Below are 17,102 nucleotides of genomic sequence, written 5' to 3' on the forward strand. Positions count from 1 at the left end.
ACGAGTTTCTAGTATACTATACTCTGTATTGGTTTCAAGTGTCATTCCTAATTATAAATGAAAGTCGCAGATTATGATCAAAATGCGCCTTGGTTTCAAGATGAATATACATATACTTATGTGACTATCTCTCTTTGCACTAAACTCAGAACAGTTTGTGTAATTTCTACACCATGCAATAATGGCTTAGACCGGCTGTAAATCTTACGAGCGATGTATGCTGTCGTGATATGATAATCGAACGGAAGCTTAAAATGTACGGTCATTGTATGATTAGAAACCCTTTTTCGGTAAAAGAAGGACCTCTTTTCTTTTTTGCTTCCTTCATTTACAAATTGAAGTTCCTCACCATACGTTCTGTAACATATGCAGTGAGAAAATCAGAATTATGGGCCATGAACCAAGCTCATGATTGCATGGGGCCTGCCGCTTTTTTACTCTGAAAGCCTCCACCCTGTACCGAAAATCCGAAACCCTACGCCATCAGCGGCGCAGAGTACATGTTAACAGCAAACATGCTAGCGGCGTTTGTTGCCTGTACCTTGTGAACCGGTGGTTGGGCCTTTGTATCTCTGTCATCCCCTCTCCCCTCACACATACCCAATTACACGTCAACCTCAACGCCCCAAACCATGTCAACCTCAGTGCCAAAAGAATTGAAGAGTGGTCTCAGGAGAAATCCTGGGGTCCCTCTCCCTTTCAAATGTGGGTTTCTTCTCCCTCCCCCCCCCCCCCCCCCCCCCCTCCCGCGATACCCCTGAAGGTCTTTTACGTAACACACAGATCACGGTTTCGTGAAACGGCGGCCAAAGGGCCATCTCACGGTTCGTTGGTTAAACGGCGCACTCCGAGTCCCCTTGGATGGCCTCCGGCCGGTTCGTGGGCGTCATGTGCCCACCCCAGCGGTCTGCGTGCTGCTGTTGCCAAGCGGTGGTCCGTGGCGCGCCACGATCGCGCCGCCCATCCTTCGGCTCGGCGTTGACGCGACCTTGAAGGTGAGCACCCAGACCCACGCGCCAGGGTCGCGGTGACCACTGGGGGGGGGGGGGGGGGGGGGCCCATCACCATCCGCCCGCCGACGCCGTGCGCGCGACGCGACCGTACCATACTCCGCCGGCTGAGCTGGACGTTAACCTCCGTATATTCTGCACATCCACCGTCGTGGCACCCCCTCGCCTCCAGCTGGGTACACCATCGTTCAAGACCGCTGAAGCACGTATAAAAGAATGTGATTGTGACTCACACGCCACACACACACTGCAGCAAGCCAGACACGCTGCATCACCTGTCATTACGTCCGCCAAATGACACCGCCTGCGACGCCATGTAGGCACGAAGTTTGAAAAACGCCGTCGGCGAAGTTTGAATACCCTTGCAAGAATCAGTAAAGGAAGCGAAAGAGAGTCAGGGGAACCCACCCTATTAAAAGCCCCTTGAAAATTCCACTCGGTTGTCATCAAACACCTATTTGGTAGCAAAAATCATGACATCCTGCATGACTACCCCGGCTTGAGAATTTAGGTCAGGATTTATTCCCTTTAGACGATCACATGACATCCCACATAACGCCACAAGTATGTATTTTCTGAGGGCAACAACTTCTGTGACACAGGTTACCCACAATATCACGCCCAGCGGGCCGTTGGTCGCTCACCGTTAAGCAGCTCCGGACCAAAATACTGACAGTGTGATCATCTCCGGTGGTTTATTTGGTCCAGAACATGTCCCCGACACACCCGGGGTGCGTCATCACGTTGGAGTCATCACGTCATCACATCACATCACATCACATCACGCTCCGGACGTTGCAAGTCATACACACCAATACTGCTGGAGACAAACTCAATTGATAATTAATCAGTAGCGTTTGATTTCACTCCTGAACAGGGAACATACATGGGTAGGCTTTCACGTCTACATTCTGGCATGCACGTCAAGGGGAAGGAGGAAAAGCTGCACCTGGAAACAGAACGCATCGCGTGACTACCGCATTAATAGCAGCACATGCTTCATAACGAGCAATTTTTTGCCGAACTATATGCCTCCTGCCGACATTTGAAACCTGACGGTAAACCGTTGAGCACGCAAACAAGCGCATCATAAATGTCATGGCACACCACTCCACATACAAAAGCTCGCTGGAGTATAAATCAACAGCTTTGTTGTGGAAAGATCCACTACTCCCATTTTAAACATAGCTGGGATCACCCGGGCAAAATGCTGTTTTTCTGCCGTACACCTTACACATTCAAGACAAAGTTACTGGTGTCGATGCACTAAAATCTAAGCATGCAACTGACATCGCTGACACTCAACGCTCCTCGTGAAAGATGCATTCTTTCTGTTTCTAGAATCATGATTATAACGCGTCTTCCTCGAAACCCCGCAGCATGCATACGGACACAATGGAAATATGTCTCCAAGATTAATGTAAAAATGTGTAATATTGCAAGCAGAGTATAACGGTTAATTGGCATTAACAATGGAGTCGACCTAAAAGTCGTTGCACTTGGCGCTTCCCGTCGCCATTCAATCCCCTACACCGGTGTACCCATGCGGTCGCCATTCAATCCCCTACACCGGTGCACCCATGCGACTGACTCGACTCTGAACACATTGCACAGGCAACATAGTACGAGCACGGCATACACGATCGTTCGTGGCGACATGGCATCCCGATAGAACACTGGGAAATATCCGCAAAGGAAATCTAGGGATTATGACGTGGAAAAGCAAGCTGTTAAAAGCACCCAATATTTTCCAGAGCCATGATCGCACTCTGCCGCATTCAACAGGGCGTAAAGCACCGTGGACGGGGAAAATGAACGGTCTTTATCCTGCTACTCGCTCTCTCAAGCTAATCTCTGCAACCCCGTCGTCACGCCAATGCTTTTCGTTCTCTTCTTCCACTTCAGACGTTTGGTGATGTGCCATCTCCGTCCCGCCTGCCTGCTCTGCCGACCTAGACTATGCTGCCGACTATGCTCTGCCGACCCATACATAGACACCTCACGCACTCCTCCACCCCTCCTCATCCCTGCCCTGGTGGCGTCAGTTTAGCCACATGCGGCGCTTCCCCGCTCTCCTTTAACGTGGGAATTTGGTGATATATGGAATGGGAAATAACATTTGGTGGATTCTCACCAGTTATCCCTTACCAAATACGGCACGCGAACGGAAACGGTTCAGCTTCAAACAAGAGCGCTCCAGTGCCCTGCGGCATGGATGAGGCGGAGATATCTAGAAGATCCGTGGCGGAAGGCATCTCTGCCCTGGTGCAGACACAGTGCAGGCCCCGGCTTGGCAGCTTCAGATGGCGGTGAAGCCCGAGCGCGTCACAAGGCCCTTGTTTTCGTTGCAGATGTCGCAGCTGTCCATGCCGACCTTGTATGGCTCAACTTGTACGCAGATCTCGTAAAATTTGAACTTGTTCCTGAGCATGTCGGTGGCCCGTTCGACCACCTTTCCGTGGTCGTCCTGGTATTCTAAAACAAAAAGGTTTTCATTAACGGTGATTTAACTCCACTTTTGATCTCTGAACTGCTGATATCAACAGCACGTGAGTGTGACTCAAGGAAAAATATATCTTAAGGTCAGACACAAACAACAAAAAAACTAAACATTTTAAGTGCACAGCACCCTGTCCCAATCAAACAAGAGGCCACACAAAACGGTGGTGCGTTACCACGAGAACGGTCTCAGCCTCGGATGTTCTTCATCCAGCCATACTCGGAGTGAACTCACTGACTTCCACATGGACCATGACAGCATTGGAGTCCATGCTGAGCGCCCAGGCATGCAGGCCGTGGATGCCGACCACTTGGGGGATGCTGAGCAGGCTGGATGTGATCTCGGACAGGTCCAGCTCCGACGGCGTCGCTGCCGGAGAGGAACAGTGATGTGAGTGAAGGCCGACAGCTGGCCTGGCCTCCAAGCCAGGAGAGCTCCAGTGACACTGCAGCCGGCCGCTGACTGGTCAGCGGGAGCACAGAGACCGGCCGCTGACTGGTCAGCGGGCGCGCAGGAACCGGCCGCTGACTGTTCGGCGGGAGCGCAGAGACCGGCCGTTGACTGGTCAGCGGGCGCGCAGAGACCGACCGCTGACTGGTCCGCCAGCCAGGAAGACGTTGCTGACGGCACATACGGTTAAACACTGGTCGGCGGACCATGAGGGTGCCAGTGGCTGAGAGTCTGACGAGCGGGGACTGGTCAGCGAACCAGGGGAGAAACAGTGACGTCATAGCATGCCGGCGACTGTTATGTGGGCCAGAGGCCCGATCTTCAGTAGTCCATGGAAGCCCGTTCCTCACTTCAGGGTGAACCCATTCCTTATATATGACGTCACGGCCCAAGCCTGTTCCCAACTCTGCCAACAGGCGAATCAAGTGCGTTTGTTTACAAGGAATTCGTCGGTGCTGACATGGCGACGCATAACAACAGTCGATGCTGCTGTTGACAGTGTTGTCTGCCAACAAATAGTCAGGTGTCGATCTCATGCCAAAAGTGATATCGATAATGAATGCCATGAACCACAGATCACTTGCCAATCATTATTATTCAAATAATATTCAGGTGCGCAATTCCTGCGCGCTATGTGTTTTTAAAAGGTTGAATCACCTGATTCTTCTTGTGCCGAAAGGCGTTGCCCATTGGTGTGCATCTATGACGGCACCTCAATGGTCGGAGCTCGTGTCATAAGTCGACGGGAAAATGGGGTCAGGAGAGCACCAATGACGTCACGTCACATACAGTCCATGAGTCGTCAGCGGACAGGAGAGCGGCAGTGGCCGCGGATCCGAAGACTGGGGACTGCAGCAGACAAGGACACCAGAGGCATCACAGTCACAGCTCTCATAGCTGGGACTGGTCAGGGGAGTAGGATGGCACCAGTGACGTTACCGCTCGATCTCTGACGTCCGGGAACTGATCGGAGAAGCATAATAACTAGTGACGTCAGAGCACATCAATTGTGCGACAATTGACGAAGGGATGGGGAGGGTCTGAAAGCTGTGGACGTCAGGCACGTACGACGTTGATGAAGCGGCTCATAACAATTGCGAATTGCCGGCGATCTCGGCGGAACCAGGTATGCTGGTGTGGGATTCCGTCCCCACGATGACGGCGCTGCAGTGGACCGAATAGCTGCTGCCCTGTCAGCAGTGCAACCGCTGAACTGCAGAACCGTCGTCATCAGAGATTTCAGCCTTCCTGAAATGCACTGGCCACCGGCGGCCGGTGGTGCCGCTCCCGACCTGAGGAGAGCATCGAACCGTGCCAGCGAGATTCGTCGACATGTGCAACTTGCTGGGTCTGAGACGGCGGGTCTGCCAGCCCACTGGAGGAGAGAACCTTCTGGACCTAGCACAGCTACGACGCATACCGTCACGGGTCGATGTGCAAGACGGTCTTACAAACTCAGATCACAAAAAGACCATTGCCACCCTCAGTGTGGCGGTAAACAGGCGGTCTGTGGTCAATCAGCGCATTGTGTTCAGCCATAAGATGGCTGACTTTGAGGGTCTGCGCTGGAGTATATTCCTGATCCCGTGGGGGCTGCTGGATGACGTCGGAGTTGATTAAGCAGTGGACACCCTCTACACACTGCTTGAGTCGGCCATTGCTGACCACGTCCCCATGGTGGTCCTCCGGAGCCCACTGCCCCTGAGTTTGCGGACAGAAGACGTGGTTTTAAGTCTTGTTCAAGCCCAAGTACTCTCAACATTTATATTAACTCGCCCACGACTTCAAGACCAACCCCAAGCGGCATTGGTCGTTTTCGAAATGTGTCACGAAGAAGTCAAGGGTATCACCAGCCTTGTATAGCTCTGAGTGGACTCTCGTGTTGGATGGCATGGCTCGCGCTGCCGTGTTGAACGACGCATTCGCTCTGAAATTTGTTGATGTCCGTGTGCAAAACTCTCCAGATGCGCCGTGCTGCCCAGTCGAGTTACTGAGCCAGCTGCAAGTCTGACGCAGTCATGCGACACGAATAACTATGGTTGGTCCCAAAAAGGTCTGTGGGACTGGCAGTGTCGGTGCCCGCATTATCACCGAGTGCGCGGACGGGCTCGTTGCTCCGCTCACGAACATTTGTGACCTCTCGGTGAGTCCCGGTGTTTTCCCCGGAGGTGGAAGCAGGCAAACATCATGCCAATTCTCAACAAGGGCGAATAAAAAGGAGTCGTCAAATTCGGAAAGATAATGGTACGGGTTGCGCAAAATGAGCTGTTTCGCCGCGTCTCGCCTGTGTTGTGCAATCATAGGACTGGTTTTATTCCTGGGCGATCGTACAGCACGAGTTTGTGTTTAGCTGACATCGGCTTGAGAGACCATGTCGAACGGATACCAGACGGCTGCCATTTGCACTGATTATTCAGCTGTTTTTCAGAGCATTAACCGTGAGCTTCCGATCCACCAGCTAAAACATACCATTTGAGGGGATCTAGACTATAATTATTTGTCTTGTATCTGTCCGACAGACGCCAGATGGTTATCGTCAACGGATAAACTTTCAATACGAGACTGATGACCACCGAAGTCATGGAAGCATTACTCTTGGCCCCTCCTTTTTTCGCTGTCTAGTAACGATCTTCCGTGCGTCACTGAACCCCGCTGTCTGTTGCGTACTGATGATGTACGCCTGGTGTTGCAAAATGATTTCGATTATCTGGTAGCGTGGTGGGTAAGGTGCGGGTTCACCCTCAACGCTGTAAAATGTAAAACGTTCACCATGACCATGAGGCACGCTCCCGTCCAGACCAAGTTCTTATCGATAGAATCAAGCTTGAACATGCGTGTAAAACTGGGGACCTAGGCGTTACACTGCATACCAAGTTAACTTTCGCTTCTCATGTCTCTGGCATGGTCCGTAGCGGCAATGGAGCACTTGGTCTGCTTATTCAGTCCTTCCAAGTGATGACTGCTTATGTTTTAAACGTGTGATCGGTTTAAGCATATTGCAGCGTGGTCTGGACGGGGACGGCCAATGCCCACGAAGTGCAGGTCGATCAAGTGAAGCACAAGTTTCTTATTGGGTTGCTTACTCGCACAATCTCCCGGCAAACAGGTTCACCGTCTCACGACAGCCATCTGTTTCATTTCAAAACCCCATCCCCAGTAGCACAAAGAGCACAGCACGATTTTCTCTCTCCGAGAAATATCTTCCAATGTACACTGGACCCTCAAGTCTTGCTCAGCCGTTTCCCCTTGGTTGCGCCGCCTCGATCGACCCGAATGACTCGAACATTTACATCCGAACTCTACTCGCTGTACTTCGCGCTTGTGTACGGACAGTACAGAGCGGCCTGTTTTGCAGGCTGCCAAGCGTTAGAAGCACTTTTTAGCTGACAGCACTAGTGCGGATAAATGTAATGATAGTTAGTCTTGTCATTTTAGAAGTTCAAGCGATCAAGTATGTTGTAACTCTGTAGCATCTTCAATTAACTGCGATACACATATACATCTTCATTAAATGTTCACGCTACTGTATGCTGTGTATTTATTGTTTGTATCTACACGACGTGGCATGTTAGCAGAGTGCTGCCCTGATGGCGGTCAAACGAAATAAATAAACAAAATAAAAAAACGCATAACAGCCTGGTAAGTTGCAGGGTATACGCTTGGAGTTTAGTGCTTGGGTATGAGCCTCGGAGTCATCAGATAAACGATAAAATTGTTAGCTTAACGAGGATTGGCCATTGTACTGCAGCCCCCATGAATTAGCCGGCGGACTCTTCGGCATAACCCACGGAGAAGTCAGAGTAAGGCAGAGGGGGCCGAGAAAGAAGAACAACAGGGCGGAGGAGGATACGAAGATGATTCTTTCTTAGTCGTTATGGTCCCTGCGAGACAAAGGCATTATGCAAAAAGTCCGAACATTTCGTTCATATCAAGCGAATTTAACAATAAAGCGTGAATCAGATTTAAGCAGTTGCATCATGCGGTTGAAAAGTAGCCTCATACACGGGGTTCACAAAAAAGGACAAAAACATACGAAATGTGCTCAGCTACCGGCTTAAGTAAGTCAGAAAAAATTAATTGAAATTAGAAGGCAGACAAACGTGCCTCACAATGCAAGACTGTGAATGCTCAACACCCCAACATTGCGCGTTAGAATACCGAGACAGAAGCCAGCCTTTGGTCCAGGAACTTTTGATAACGGTAGCATATCAAAAATGTTATTTGCCGTGAGAGGGAATGATCCACATACGAAGATATTGAAGGAAGCATCGGATATGCTGAAATAGGCTCACCAATAGCTTTTGGTATGCTTTTAATAGGAAAAGACAGTTCTAAACGCAATTTCTCTGTTTAGTTAATATGCTCCTCATTATGTCATTGCTTGACGGCGTCATCGTACATTGCACAACATTGATTGAGAGCCAATTCACGGCTGTTATGTCTAGAAATCGTGCTCACGAACGCCAGATATTAACCATTCGAGGATTACCTTATTCTTGGCATTGATCGCCCCATGGTCAACTAAATGGCAAGATTTGTATGACGCATTCATGGCGCCATGGGTGCCTGGGTGACATTGAAATAGTCTCCCCGAAATAGTGCGCACATTTTGGCGGGCGTGTAGATCAGGAACTAGAGGGGTTAAGGTCTTAAGGACACAGCTGTGAATTTCACCGAATTATGTTAAAGATGGCTATTTCAGTTAACACGCTCATACAGGCGTGAGACACTCCCTTTAAAATGCGTGTCAATTATTTAAGACTCTGAAAAACATAATAAAGCTCTCATACACGTAAGTTGTTCAGTGCAATTAGGAGGAGCATTATTCACATAGATGTGACAGACGTAATACCCTTATTCCTCGGAGAAAAATCAGGCTAATAGAAATATAAATGGGTGATATTTCGGCAAAATGTATTTATCGAAACAATAGAGCTCATTGGATAAGCCCGGATTTTTTTAAAACCCGCCGAGCCTATCGGATTCTAGTACAAACAGTCCGAGCTTATTGAGTTTGACATTTCGACACGCTAGGATTTTATTTCAAACCCGCCACATCTGCTATTCTTTCGATAAAGCCATGTTACCGAAATATCAAATCATCTATATCTTCATTCTCCTGTTTTTTTTTTCTCCGGGGAATAAAACTATGACTACTGCCTTATCTAAGCTCTCAGACAGATTGAAACAAGGGTAAGTACGGTGAAATGACAACAGGTGTTGCCAAATGCCGACATAGGCACTCACAAATAAGGTGGCAGCAAAGCAGCTTCCCACCACCAGTATTGTCCCGTCTTCCAATTAAGCCCCTTCCGCTCGATAAACGTCCCGGGAGTTTTTTTTGGTGGGAGTAAGTCAATATGGGGAACTGTGCGGTGAAGAATGGACGGCGAGGAAATGGAGCGCTAAAATTGATGTGCTTTCACGTGTCAGGCTTCGGCATTGACGGTGTGGATATTGGGAGGAATTCTAAGCAATTACATCAATAACTTACTGCCAGTTGACCCAAAACGCTTACCAATGACAGACGTTTGTCATCAAGACATAGCAGTATTCTCCACGACGACCCTTTGAACGTCTCCGTCCCGTTTCGATATCACTTTTTGGCCACTGCTACGAAAAAACGGATGCATCCAGACTCGCGTAACGTAGTCGCAAAACCCGAAACGACTACGAGGCTCTCTCTTAGTGTGCATGTTTACTTTGAGAGATGTTGTTGAGATGTCAAAGACATTGAAGCGATATGAAATTCTGCAGTGTGCTCATTTTGAAGGGCTCCAGGCGTTTATACGTACGAGGATATACGAGAAGAGCAAAACAGTGCATTTTACGGAATGTATCATTGCCGAAAATCCGAGCTCGTTGAGATGTCAAAGACAAATGCATTTTATGGGTGTCACAATGGTTGCGGTGATGCTCTAAGTAAAATACCGGTGTACATTGACGGCGATAGTACAATGATATCATGCAAAGCACCTCTGGAAGCCGCACTCAACGCTACAGGCGCCTGTTTTACCTTTCAGAATGACTAGCTATTCATATCTCCAATTGTGCTCTTGTGGAAGCCAATGACAACATTTCCCTGTCCTCTAAAAAAAATGATGCTGTCGTAGAAAATTGCGGTCCGAAATGCGTGCCTGCAGCCAGCGTGAAGCGTGGCTTAAAGGAAAATCGGGGTGGGGAAGGCCCTGCCCGGAGAGTGTCGATCGCTCAGCTCGCATCCCGCTTCCCAGCCTCTGAATCCTGGCGACGGCTGTCACCTACCGGCCAGCAGAACCCGCACGGTGTCCTTCAGTACGCCCAGCGTAGTGGCGAAGACGATCACGGAGAAGATAAAGGTGCAGATGGGGTCGGCAATGATCCAGTCCGGCTGCCGGTGAGACATGGAGGCACGTCATCACACGGAGCGGCACGTCACGGGCGCAAAAGGGTTGCCCTGCCAGGTCAGGTCAGGTCAGTCAAGTGACATCATAAGAGCCAACCCTGCATGTGTATTTATATAAGCACTTCAGGGATGCATACAGCACAGTGCAGCAGGGTGTATGCAGACAGCTAGGGCGTCTCATTAAGCACGTAGCCATATTTTTCCTCAGAGAGGGGTAAATTTCAAATATGCTCCCAATGCCAGCAGGTGTTCGACAACTTCCTGCGAAATCGCTCAGTACCTCCTGGCGTAAACCGCTTGCCCCAGGGTAAGAGAGAAGGCATGTCTCTGAAGCACCCCCTCCCCCCATTCCTATCCCTGGCTATATCCATGGGCCCCACCGCAGTGAGACGCCTTATTTTATACGGGGTGAGCGAAATAATGATGATTTTTCAGTTTTTACTCATATTACCCTCTTCGTTCTTACAAAGTCTTTGTAATGTCTTTACAATGTCTTTGCTCTTGCACCACCAAATATGTGTAAGAGCAAAGACATCTAACGCCTTTTATCAGTCACAGATCATTGGGCTTTAAGCTTCTGTTGTCTGTATCATTCCAGCTGCCTTGGTTTTGGCTCAACGAGCCGTATACCAGAGAGGCCTGTAAAAAAGCGGCAAGGGTGCTTCCCGGTCGAATGTTTGCGTTCTTACAGCGTACATGCATCTATTCGTGAAACGAATTGAGAAATGAATTTAGTTCATACAAGTTCATTGCGTGGCATTCAAATTTTGAGACTTCGATGAAAAGACTCGAATCAAACCATCATATCGAGTCAAAATCCGAATCTGATCCATACACCAAAGCATTATGATAGCGAAATTGCAGCAAATCCTCACGTCTAGCTTGAGCCCATGTCTAGTCCTCTCATCCATAATCGTTGTACAGTGTTCAACACACCGTCGACACGCGATAAAGCCCCGGCCAGATAAATACATTGCCGGTATTGACATCTGAATGATAGCGAGTCTGTCCTCGAGCCATATCTGCCTGCCATCTTGTTTATGCTGGCAGGCGCGTCGCTGACCTTGCTGGCAACATGGTTGGTTCCCCTCTCAGCGGCCAGTTTTCTAAAACTTGACAGACCCTCTTAGCTGTATCTACGGATATTTCGTTACGATTAAGGTTCCTGCGTCGGTGCTTTAGTTACACGTAATAGACAACATCGTTTAAGAGCACGTATAAAAATACAACTTCTGTAATAACTTGACCTGCCGTAAGAAATTCTTAAGGTAGCTAAACTGATTCACGACCGGTTTGTAAAGCGCATTTATGTATCTAAAATCTACGTTTCAAATAGATGCGAATGCCTTTTCCACAGCTCTCCACCCTCGCCGCGGCCTGCTGGCCGAGTCAGCCAGTCCGCCTCCTACGGGGAGGCCGTCGACCGGGGTAGCCAGCTGGTCTAGCTGGAAACCAACTTTGATGACAACGTATACAGAGTGAATAATACATGTCTATGAAGACGAATATCTTCGCTCACATTGGTCGAAACTTTGTGACTCTGTTCAAACGATCCAGCATGTTTGTCTAGAAAAGGCGAAGTGGAGCTCTAGTACAAGCACGCAGGAGCATATAACGTGCTTCTCGCATAGTTCGACGGCATGAATCGCTGCGTTCGTCGTTGTCGTTGATTGAACTGTGAGCTAAACTAGGCTACTTCAGTAATCAAGCGGACGACGCGTCGGCGGAGAGAGGAGAGAGAGAGAGAGAGAGAGAGAGAGGAGGAGAGAGAGAGAGAGAGAGAGAGAGAGAGAGAGAGAGAGAGAGAGAGAGAGAGAGAGAGAGAGAGAGAGAGAGAGAGAGAGAGAGAGAGAGAGAGAGAGAGAGAGAGAGAGAGAGAGAGAGAGAGAGGAGAGAGAGGAGAGAGAGAGAGAGAAGGAGAGAGAGAGAGAGAGAGAGAGAGAGAGAGAGAGAGAGAGAGAGAGAGAGAGAGAGAGAGAGAGAGAGAGAGAGAGAGAGAGAGAGAGAGAGAGAGAGAGAGAGAGAGAGAGAGAGAGAGAGAGAGAGAGAGAGAGAGAGAGAGAGAGAGAGAGAGAGAGAGAGAGAGAGAGAGAGAGGAGAGAGAGGAGGAGAGAGGAGAGAAGAGAGAGAGAGAGAGAGGAGAGAGATAGAGAGAGAGATAGAGAGAGAGAGAGAGAGATAGGCAGATAGAGAGCGAGAGAGAAGAGAAAGAGAGAGAAAGAGGATAGCTCGCTCGCTGCGCTCTTGCTCTCCTCGAGCGTAGATCCGCTCTCGTCTGCTGCCTCTCTCCCGCCCATCCTCTCGTCTCGCTATCTCTCCAGTCCGGCCTCTCTCTCCTCGACTCCTCGATCCTCGCCGCGATTCGACCTCGCTCGCCGCGCGCCGAGCTCCGCGATGTCGTAGCGCCGCTCTCGCGCCCGACCGCGATGAGCGAGCTCTCGATGCGCGAGCCGCTAGAGAGTCGCGAGATAGCGAGAGCTCTAGCTCTTCGCCAGCTCGAGAGAAGAGCCGCCTCTCGACTCTATAGCCCATTCTCGCGTCCTTCTCCAAGAGGAGATCTAAGAGAGAGCGCAGGAGCATCCCGACGTGAGAGAAGCGGGAGGGTATTGACTGGGTTCCGGTCGTCCCGCTTCCTTCTCGTTCCTGTCCCCCCTCCTTCGCTCCGCGCGAGCCTCTCTTCCTGTCCCGACCTCTTCCTGAGATTCTGATGATGTGGCCCCTGCGCAATGTCGACCACGTGCGGCCTGTTTGCGATGTTGACCACAACCAGTTTTTGGCGGCACGGCTGCCAGGGAGTGGAGATAGGGCCGGCCGGCCGTCCAATGACGAGCCGTTGCGGGCTCGGGCGTCGGGATTGCTCCGGCATCCCACGGCCGCCAGGCCGAGCCAGGTGGCGCCGGTGCAGGGCCAAGCCCAGCTCGGCGCGGTCTCGGCGCCGGCGGCCCCTGATTGCAACCGGACCGAGCGCCCGCAGCAGTGACCTTGCACGGCGCCGTGCTGTGTCATGCGTGGGATCAGCACGCTCGTTGAACACAGCAGTATCTGATCTTCGGGTCGCCAGATATGGTTCATGGCCCCACAAGGGCCGCGAGAGGGGCATGCTTTCCGTGGCGTTCGCAGGGCGCTGGAGACGGCACTTCACATTGATAAGATTGCTCTCACATACAAGTCATGTCTCGGTGCGCGGTGGGTTGATATGACCAGCAAGGATGGGTGCTGAGGAGTGCAACTCCGCGGAGGTCAGACACACCTAAAGCATGAAATCAACTGAAGGTAAATCGAAACCAACAGAACAACGAAGCGAAACAGAGGTGAGCCAATCACCAATTACGGGTGGAATACATGTTTTTTCTGAAGACAATTCTCAGTTGCCACACTCTGTATATTCTGTGACTAGCTCCGTGACACTTTCAAGTTTCACATTATGCCCGTGGCGATACACGAAAAGAATGGCCTCAATAATTCAAAAACAACTGTGTGGCGCCTCACCCCAATTATGTTGGCCGTGCGCCCCTAAACCGTGCATCGTGTGCTAACCAGATATGGCTCGCGTGGCTGGCTGCAGAGAAGCGTCGGAGCGGAGCGCAGTGCCTGACACCGTGGTTAGTGCCACGCGGTACGAGAACCACAACTGCGCCGCCTTATCGGGCTGACAAGCAAACGGAGAAAACGATCACTGCAAGCCCGCATTGAGCCTGTGGCGCGGTGCGTTTCAAAATTACTTCACGAGTAAAATACGTCCAGCGTGTCATGCGTAATATCATGATTGTTAACCTCCTAGAGATGACAGAATGACTTTGCATCGAAATGGAGGAACTGATGGTACGCACAAAATTCACAAAGGCTTTTCAGTATACATCCCCAGATGAATGCTGTTCGTCGCCTACGTAAAACAAACACTTCAATATGTAAACCACACAAAGATTATACGATATCCCACTCGTTGAACATTCTTTATCATGCAACCCATCTGATTTGCAAGCTGCAAGCCACAGAGCAAAACAATGCCAAATTGTCTCAGGCCCTGCGTTTTCTCTGTCCTTTCCAACAAAGCAAGAAGAATGGCCACCTCGTGGTCAGGTTTTGCAGACATCGAGCCCAGTAACCTGTGCTGAGCGGAACATCATCGATGTCATGTAAAACTCTACTGTTCAGTCACCAACAGTGAATCCCATCGCTCCATCTTTGCACGATCACCAGCGCCTTACACGCATACCGCCGTGTAACTTCGTCGATCCCTCGTGTCACTTGATACGTCCCTCATATCCGCATCTCACGATCCACTATCCACTTGATACGTCCCTCATATCCGCATCTCACGATCCACTATCCACTTGATACGTCCCTCATATCCGCATCTCACGATCCACTATCCACTTGCTGCACCTCTCACGCAGCTCTACCGCCCGCCGCAACAAGCACAAGGCTCCATCCAGTGTGGGAGAACCCAAGTATAAATAAGCCGCCAGCGCCACACAGCCGGGCAGACGGTGTCTGGCGGAGCCACGCCCGGTGGCGGCCGTACACGCATCCAACCGTGAAACGGACCGTGAAAGACACCCACAAGCCACGCGGGGCATGCGTCAGAACACCCCATATTGGACGGCACAAGCGCGACAAGAGACGAAACGGAGCAGACTTCCAAGCATTGACAGGCCAGATATCCAAATGTCCGCCTACCAGGCAAAGCGGGCATCAGGACATCCAGGTGGAATATTGACCAAGGGTCCGAACACCCACCCGGATGTAGATGATGATGGCAGCCACGAAGACCCCAATTGACTGGATGAGGTCACCCAGCACGTGGATGAAGGCGGCGCGCACGTTGATGTTGACGTTCTCGTCAGATCCCACCGAGTCCTGGTTCAGCGCGCAGCCCATGCTGAAAAATCGGGCAAAGTCTGTGCATGGCGTGGATATTACAGGACATTGGTACACTTGTGATGTCCATCCCTTTGACACTCTGACCGATCCGCCCGTCGAAATACAGGAGCTGCAGAGCTCTGAACAGTTCCATGACATGGCAACCCTGCCTGAGGCGCTAAAGCAGCCAGCGAAGAGGGCAGCACAGCACCGCCAGGGAAGATCTCCCGCGCGACCGTGAAGCCGTACATGATGTTGATGACGATGCCGGCCACGCTGGTGCCGACCATGACGGGCGCGTTGATCTGGTAGTTGGGATTCAGCAGCCGGTTGACGGCCAGTTGGACCAGGACGGCCGTGATCACCCAGATAAGCAGAACCGAAATCATGGCGCCCATCACCTCTGCCAGGCACGAAGGGGGGAGGGGCATGCCGTGAGAACACTGCGCTGCCAATCCGAAGTGATAGGCCGCGGGGGAGAGCAACTGGAGTTTTGATAGGTGATTTATCGACGCACACAACCGACAGGCGGTTGGCGTTGCACGTTCCGCTCCGGTTGAGGAGATGAAGTCAGTAAAATGTCCCGTAATATGCGCGATTTGAACCCACCGATCCAGCTGAGGTTCACTGCGTCATCAATAGTTGTGCTTAGCATCCGGGAACGAAGGCACGAGTGCAGATAGTATCCTCGGCTGAGCGCAAAACACTATTTGTGCCGAGGAAAACTTAGATTGAAGCTTTTCGTTTTTTGCTATCACTAAAGGTGAGGTGCGATCAGTCATAAAACAAATGATGACAAACAGACATCACGATATAGCACTGCAAAACATAGCCCACAAAAAACGACAAGACAAGGGCCCCACACCTACATTCGAAGACCACGTGTGAAGCCAGTGGTTTCGGTGACGAGGACTGCTTGTTAGTTGGCGACACTCCTCTGCTATCGCTGCTCTCAGCAGATCAGACACCACTTTAATCCAAGTGCGTAGGAGCACTCATGTTGGGTATTACAGCTGTCCTTGGTGCAGACGGACGTGTGGTGGCTTGACTGGCTCAGAAGCAACATTTGGGGCTAACTTCTCTATCAGTACTGCAGTGTTCTAGTGGAGTTTTTTTTTTAATTTCACGGAGCGCCCAGGGCACGAACACCCCATACGTTGGGGATAGAGGAAGGCTACCTTCATTTAGACCCAATTTCTGCCACCACTCATATATCGTCTTTTATCTAGCTCAGTTATACAATTTCAGCCGTCACATCTGGAGGGAAAAGCTACATTACTTTCTCATGCCATCAAATCAAGAGAGGAAAATGACGATTGGACATGACTGTGCCCATGATGCAACGTATCACATAGCTAGACAAGGTAGCCAAGCCAATACAAAGGCCCGACAATCAAATGACGGATCACGACATGGCGGATTGGACTGCAGCTTGACCTCAAACAAGCTGCTGAAGCTCCAACGCCACGTTGAGAGCGCAGCGACGGATGAGGTCTGGTGAGATGAGGCAAGGTGAGGTGAGGCGAGGTGAGGTGAGGTCTGATGAGGTGAGGTGAGGCGAGGTGATGTGATGTGAGGTGAGGTGAGGTGAGGTGAGGTGAGGTGAGGTGAGGTCTGGTGAGGTGAGGTCTGATGAGGTGATGTCTGCTGAGGTGAGGTGAGGTGAGGCGATGTGAGGTGAGGTCTGGTGAGGCGAGGTAAGGCGAGGTCTGGTGAGTGAGGTGGGGTGAGATGAGGTGACGTGACGTGACGTGACGTGACGTGACGTGACGTGACGTGACGTGACGTGACGCGACGTGACGTGACGTGACGTGACGTGAGGACACCAGGAGGCGTCTCAGAAGCCTCACTCTAAACGGTACGGGGTCACAAACGGAACCGACCAGCCCAGCGC

The 17,102-nt window shown here is 50.8% G+C and overlaps 1 protein-coding gene across 1 annotated transcript in view; it reads right to left on the reverse strand.

The window, feature by feature from the left end:
* Positions 1-1,691: 1,691 nt before the first annotated feature.
* The window catches only part of LOC119107199 (zinc transporter 2), a 34,698-nt gene continuing 19,287 nt past the window's right edge, over positions 1,692-17,102 (reverse strand). Inside the window, exons 5-9 of the mRNA XM_037230593.1 lie at positions 15,458-15,611; positions 15,086-15,227; positions 10,225-10,330; positions 3,745-3,879; positions 1,692-3,485 (exon numbers count right to left, since the gene is read on the reverse strand). Coding sequence (XP_037086488.1) covers positions 3,310-3,485; positions 3,745-3,879; positions 10,225-10,330; positions 15,086-15,227; positions 15,458-15,611 — 713 coding nt within the window. The 3' untranslated portion in view covers positions 1,692-3,309. The remainder of the gene's footprint in view (positions 3,486-3,744; positions 3,880-10,224; positions 10,331-15,085; positions 15,228-15,457; positions 15,612-17,102) is intronic.

The sequence above is a fragment of the Pollicipes pollicipes genome, unplaced genomic scaffold (assembly GCF_011947565.3).
Source record: "Pollicipes pollicipes isolate AB1234 unplaced genomic scaffold, Ppol_2.1 Scaffold_6686;HRSCAF=7923_pilon_pilon_pilon, whole genome shotgun sequence".
NCBI lineage: Eukaryota > Metazoa > Arthropoda > Thecostraca > Pollicipedomorpha > Pollicipedidae > Pollicipes > Pollicipes pollicipes.